The sequence below is a fragment of the Cupressus sempervirens genome, chromosome 7 (assembly GCF_028749045.1).
Source record: "Cupressus sempervirens isolate cs-2001-9-10 chromosome 7, ASM2874904v1, whole genome shotgun sequence".
Lineage (NCBI taxonomy): Eukaryota > Viridiplantae > Streptophyta > Pinopsida > Cupressales > Cupressaceae > Cupressus > Cupressus sempervirens.
In genome coordinates this window covers 822,250,853-822,257,506 of record NC_143124.1, presented here as the reverse complement: position 1 = coordinate 822,257,506, position 6,654 = coordinate 822,250,853, and the positions used below count along the sequence as shown (strand labels likewise).

Here is a 6,654-nt window from a genome sequence, read left to right as displayed (position 1 = left end):
CATGTAGGGCACAAAGGGTCACCGAACAAGCATGCATAACTTTAATAGGAAATTTATTAGATTGCTCAAGATGGTTGTTGAAGTTGTTGACTTACCTTCTCAGTTCCTGAATCTTCGAGTCCTACTTGTTAATTTGTCCTTCATTTTGCCTAGCAACCCACCAACACCCAAGCAACTAGCCTCCTTAGCCTCCTCTAGTTGTTGCACATTAAAGAAGTTGAGTAGGATTTGGGATAGGGTTTTTTCTCTAGGTCTCTGAGGGGGAGGGAACAAGGGTATTTTTGACATCAAAGGGAGGGAGGTTTCCATGGATTTACTAGAGGAATGGCTAGAAATTGTAATGTCCCCATCTCTTTAGCCTCTCAATAGATTTTTAGCCTTTCATCCTTCGAAGGCTAAGTGGAAATAATTAAATTGATTTCTGATAAAGTCATTAAATAAATTAAAAGAGATGACTTTAGATTTAATTAATTTAATATTAGTGAATCGTTTAGAGGCATAGCTCATCTATTGTTGGAAAGGAGGAAGTTTCTAGAATAGTGCGATAAGATAACACATATGATTCTTCTAGAAGTGGGGGTAGGAATAATATAAATAAAGGAGAAAGCCTCATGGGAAGGCATCTGGATTTGTATTGACATTTACCTATGTATTTCTGGAGCCAAGAGCTTGCAGATAATAAATTTGTCTTTGGGAATGAAAACTCCCAATGATAGCAATTTTGAGGGTGTGAAACATCACCCGAATTATTGCAGGTTGGAGGTGATATTTTAGTCACTTCATTGTACTAAATTTGTGGCCAAGGGCCAGGCGTGAAGAAGAAAAAATAAGCTAGGGGTTTGCTATAGGCACCTGTTGCAGGAACATGCTATTACTTGTCATTAGGGTTTCATTTAGGGCACATCATTTGGAGCTGTTCGAAAACCTCATTTTGAAGAATCAAATACTTTAAGGAGGCTACAACATAACCAGGTTTCCCTTATTTATTCATGTATGTTATATGCTACTACTGTAGGTGGAGGTCTTGTCAGTTTTTAAGCATTCATTCATACATATATTACCAGAGTCTTGGGTTTGAAAATTGACATTGTATTGGATGAGGAAAAATTAGTAGATTGTTACAAATATTAGTTTTATAGCCAGGTCTTGTAAAGATTTATTGGTTGTAGATGTTTCATATTCTCTTAGTTGTTGCTTGCATAGTAATTGTTGAACTGTTTAAAAGTAACAAATAAGGCAATAGGTTATCATATTTGAGCAAGGCTCATTACAAAAATTTCCTCAGTAGAGTTAGCCATAGAACTACCAAAATCTGACCCACCAAAGTTTTTCAAGGCTTGTTTACACTTCTCTAAGGCAGTTAGGTACGTGCTCAGGGGTTTCAATAACATCACCCGACTCAACAATATAAAGCTCACGCTTGCCTTGGTGAACTCACTAGATTTTTCGTCTGGTGGAGATTCCATTTTGGGCCTCTTCTTGCCAGTATGGGAAGGGTCAGCATCAAGGGGCCCATGGGGGTGGTTACATGAGAGACAATGGGTTCCCTAACTGGCAGACAGATTGCACAGTGAAAGTAAAAGCCTGAATAGTAACCCTTGATGCAAAATGACATTATCCTTGTCTTTTTTGTGAGCCTCTATGTTGCACTCAATGGAATGAAGCACATAAAATAGAATGGAAATTAAGGCTTTGTGGTGAAAATGGTTCAAAAAAGGCAAATGATAGAAGTAGTAAACAATAAACTTACCTTCAAGTGTGAAGTACTTAGTAATAATGTGGCAAATATCTTTCCAAACACCTGGAAAATCTTCCATGTTGAACTCACCTTTCTTTTCACCGGTTCCTTGAGGGGATTGAATAATTGGTTAAGGGCATTGTAGTTAGAAGTGTTACTCATCTTTTTCCATTTCCTCCCCTACATGGTGGCTTTTGAGATGACCTCTTCATTGACCTTGAACATTAGGCCTCCCACTCTGACCTTCCTATTATTCCAGGATGAAACAAACTGCTTCAAAATATTCTCATTGTGCCCACCATACATGCTTCCATGAACTGTAATAGTCCCCCTTCCTCACACACAAACATGACCTTCACATTGTTCCTAAACACACTGCAAATCCTATTAAGATCAATGCAAGGTTGCCACCCGTAGTCTCTAGCTTGAAGAGTTTCGAGGAATACCAAAACTGGGTTTTCTCAGAATAACACGAGTTTCAAAAAGCCGTTTTGAATGTGGCCGTAACATTTCCTTTCAATGTCATGATAATAGTGAGAGGAATAATCGGTAAATAAGCCACTGCCTGACCATTGTAAGTTTAATTCATGATTGAAATGTTATAAATGTAATTATGTTTTTATTTGCAGTAGTATCATTACTAATTATATCATTGTGTTATTGAATTCGAATTCCATCATGTAGAGTAGTCGTATTAGATATGCGTGAGAGTTAGTGCATCTGAGAAGGAGGTTTTTTTTGGTTTGTCTTTCGGCCTCTACTAACTGAAATTTGCAAAAATATAACTTACATACGATTTTATTACTAGTATACATCTTTTTCAATTTTAACTTTTTTAGACAGTAGGCAAGACTCCAGCTATATCACAGCTCTGGATTATCAACGTTCTAGCGGTGAAAATATCTGTGTGTAGCTTTCTAACCGGTGCTAAACTTAAAGAATATTTTATGATCATAGGCGATATTTTAAATAATTGAAAACCCTATTTAAGGAACCTACTAATTATGAGCTGTAAACATGTTTATAGAACGCCCATATTCCGTAACTGCTCCATTGTAGCACACCAAATGACATTGACAGATAATTGATTAACACTTTATTTCCATTCAACACCATGTGATTAACTAAAGTGAGATTTGAATTATTGGGCATGTTTATAATGTATAATAAATACAATATAACCTTCAAAATGGTGCCTCAAAGTCAAATGAACGAATAATCCCTGCTACATATGAAGAAGCAGTCGGAATAAAAGCAAGACTTTCAATTTTAAAATGTGTTAATTTGACTGTTGAGGATTGAACGGTGTAAAGGAAATGGGTGTGGATAGCATTAGCTTTGGATTTGGGTGAAGACTTTAGGGAGGAGAGAAGACAAGGGAAAATTGGAGGTGGTCGATCCAGTCAAAACACAAGCGATAGAGTACATTACATCATTTATTATGGACCTTTTGTAGACAAGACTAATGCAAATTAATCTGACAATCAATGTGGAGATTGATAAGATGTTTTTCTTTGGATATTTCCTTGGATCAAAGAAAGCCCACGTGTACCCTTTATCAAACATACATGGGAATTTGTATGTCTTCAATTAGACAAAAGGATCCTGTCAAAAGTTTGGTGAGCCTCCCCCACTATGGTGGGCATAATTACTTTCTAGTTATAAGAGCCATACTCATGGTTTTATCGCATACTATTGGTCACTATCTTAGTTTAATGTGAAGATAGATAGTGAATTTCATTTATTAGCCTTTCAATTGGTCATTATGTTTGTTTTATTTGACGATAGATAGTAATTTTCATTTATTAGGTTTTCATTGTGTGTAAAGAGTAAAATTGATGATAGGACTCTTTTGAATGAGTAGCTAAGCGTTGTACTCAAGAAAAGAATAGTGGGCGGTAGATGGAGCCAAAGGAGTCCTTTTTGAGAGGCTATGTATGTAGTTTGACATTCATGTGGTTAGTTTTAATGGCTTCTGTTGAAATGATGTTTCATTTGCACATGGGAGAACAGCAGTCCCGCCATGTGCGTTCATGTGCTCCTCTTAACTTCATATAGATGAACCTCCTTAGCAGCTAATACTCCACTACATTTCCCTTCTGCTGTCGTCCTCCTTTAGCTGTAGCACTGTATTGTACCCTTTATTGGAAGATATCGTAATCTTAGAGCTTCGATACAATAATTGTCATCCCAACAAGCTTGGAATTTTCCTATAAAATTATACACGGGCTTCCAATTTTCTCAAGCTTAATGCATTGTAGGGGTTAAAGTTTTAAGCTCCAAAATCATTGGGGAAAATATCTTTGGAACTTGGCTCAGAGGCAATAAGGTTGGTCTGAGGCTTTTGGGATTATCGTTATAGAAATAACTGTGTTCTATCTCTTGTGTTTGTAATTTTTACGGATTCAGAATAATTGGTATAGGAAAGAAGACGGGAAGAACTTATCTTGGGAAAAGAAAAACAAATAAAGTGTTTGGAGCTATGAGATTTCTACATTTTATTGGATTGTTATTGAATTTCAGGGTACGATTGTATAAAGGTTTTCTTTATTAATGTTTCGAATCACTCTATTTGATCCATTCTAATGATCGATCAGTCGAAAGATTAATGAAAAAAATCTTTATACCCAGAAATTCAATAGCAAATAAAGCATTTGTTGTTTCAGATATTCAAAATTTGGATTAAATAGTTTTACCATATTCCCTATTTTATTTTTAATGCTTTCTTTTCTTATCAGTTTAATAGCACATCCAAAGCCATTAAAATGCTCAAGAGCGTGCCAGATCTTTTATGTACATCGCTATGGATTATCTAGAAATGCAGTCGGAGTTAAAATTAGCTATTCGGTTCTATAATTAGAATTTTCTTTGCTAGTTACATTTAACATGTAAGTGTTCTAAATATGAGTCAAGTTTATATTTTGCTCTCCCATAGACCTTGATAGGATTTCGTCTAAGCTCATTAAACGATTTTCATTTTTTTAAATATCTAATCTGATTATTCACCTTTTCCAATGTACAGGCTTATTTCAAATGTGTACTACATGGGAGTGAAGTCTGGTGCTAAAATTGCAGCTAAGTGATGAAAATGATCTCTGGCAGGATCCCATTGTGACCATATTTTAGTGTTGGATATCCTCAATTTGCATTCTAGTAAACTTAGCATCCCGTAGGCTAAACGCTGAAAGTTTTCTCTCTACACACACAATTGAAACAAGATCATTTTTAGGGTTAGCTGACCTTGAGCATTCCATGGATTTGGAGGGGAGAAAGCTTGCATTAGAATTTGTTCAGCAATATGTTTCCCACTTATTGCCTGCATTAGAAAGAATTGAAGGTGAACACACAGAGCACTCTAAGTCAAGACGTGAGTGTGTCATAAGGTATGAAGCAGATATGGCGCTTGCCCTGTCAGCCAAAGGGTTCAACTGGAGTAGTGCCCTTAGGTCCAAATTAGAGAAAGAAAAAGATCTTGCCATTAAAAAGCCAGCACACATATTAAAGTTTGGGAGACAGTCAAAAGTCAAGCTGAATACAAACTATTCTTCAATTGCTCAAAATAAATGCTGCAAGTATTACATTGATCCTAGCAATGTGAAAGACAATGTTGGAGAAGTAACTTGTGATCAGGTTTGCTTAGAAAAAAGAAAGAAACATTTTTTTAAAGCTGCCCATGATGCTAAATATAAAAGACGGAGGCCGAAATTACTTGTTAAAAGGCTTAGTACGGTTAGAAAAATCAAACAAAAAAGGAGTGTAAAGTCTCGTATTGAAACTCTGAGGAAGCTCACACCAGGAGGGAATGCCATGGAGACAGATGTTCTGTTCAAGGAATTGGGGAACTACATAACTTGTTTGCAAATACAAGTAAAAGTCCTCCGTCACTTGACTGAGTTTCCAGCTAGAAAATGAATTAAGGTACGTGCCATGACAACATTTTTTACATTAAATCTTTTCTTGTGCATGATTTAGAAAAACAAAAAGGTTTTGTTATCTATAATGCCTAAGAAAGAACGAGGTGATGCTAGATATTCGTTGATAAGAAATGTGATTAAGCTCGAGGTTCAAGCAATGGATAGAAGCAAGTTGCCAGTTGTCAATCATTTCTTGCTTCATACTGCAATACTCATGATTAATTTGAGTGTTTTGTGCTACTTTCACTTCTACCAGAGTAATTGTTTCCAAATTATAATTCATCCAGACATCAATAATATGTTCATAACGTTTTAGAAATTCTAATCTATGTTTGCTTCACTGAATGCAGACTAAAAAGAGCGTTTGACATATCTTTGAGCTATAAAGAATTCACCCATAATTTTTTTTTGTCCGTAATCTGAAATGAAACGCTTAGATTTCTAACCAAAAGTTGCTCTATTGAATGCAGCGTAAGAAAATTCGGGGGTGGGATTTCGTTGAAATTGTTAGTGCAGCAAGCAGTGACTTGCACGAGATGGGTCAGATTTAAATTACTTCCGGTCAGAAGAGAAAATTACAGTTTGTCAATAAATGTAATAAGTGTTGTATTTCTTTAATGGATGTCATCGGTTTATTTTTAAAATTACCAGGAAATAGTGATAATATCTTGATGAAAATGAGGATGCAGATTAGAAGAGTTGTATAATACATGCAAAAGCAAATGTTTCCAGAAGACATATATTGCCAAATAGCTCTGATTGAATCCAGGCTAAATATATAAATCATCTTAAATTGAGCAAATTTAAGCGTATATGAGGACTGTTCAAATCTGTCTAATACCGACCAAAACCAAACATAATTAATTCCTTGTAGGCACTACTTTGCAACTAACTAAATGGCAATTGTTTTGGGCCACTCATATTCATTTTGATAAGTCATGGAAATAGGTTATTTTGGTTTTCAATAAGTAAAATGTTCAGGGTTTGTTGAGCAATGAATTT

General features: G+C 35.6%; 1 protein-coding gene across 1 annotated transcript; it reads left to right on the top strand.

Annotated features, from left to right (window-relative positions):
• Nucleotides 1–3,826: 3,826 nt before the first annotated feature.
• LOC149549931 (transcription factor bHLH146-like) lies at nucleotides 3,827–6,454 on the top strand. Its single transcript, XM_089794985.1, has 3 exons — nucleotides 3,827–4,067; nucleotides 4,761–5,656; nucleotides 6,123–6,454. The coding sequence occupies exon 2, from the start codon at nucleotides 4,991–4,993 to the stop codon at nucleotides 5,648–5,650; it is 660 nt and encodes a 219-aa protein (XP_089651111.1). The 5' UTR covers nucleotides 3,827–4,067; nucleotides 4,761–4,990; the 3' UTR covers nucleotides 5,651–5,656; nucleotides 6,123–6,454.
• Nucleotides 6,455–6,654: the final 200 nt, after the last annotated feature.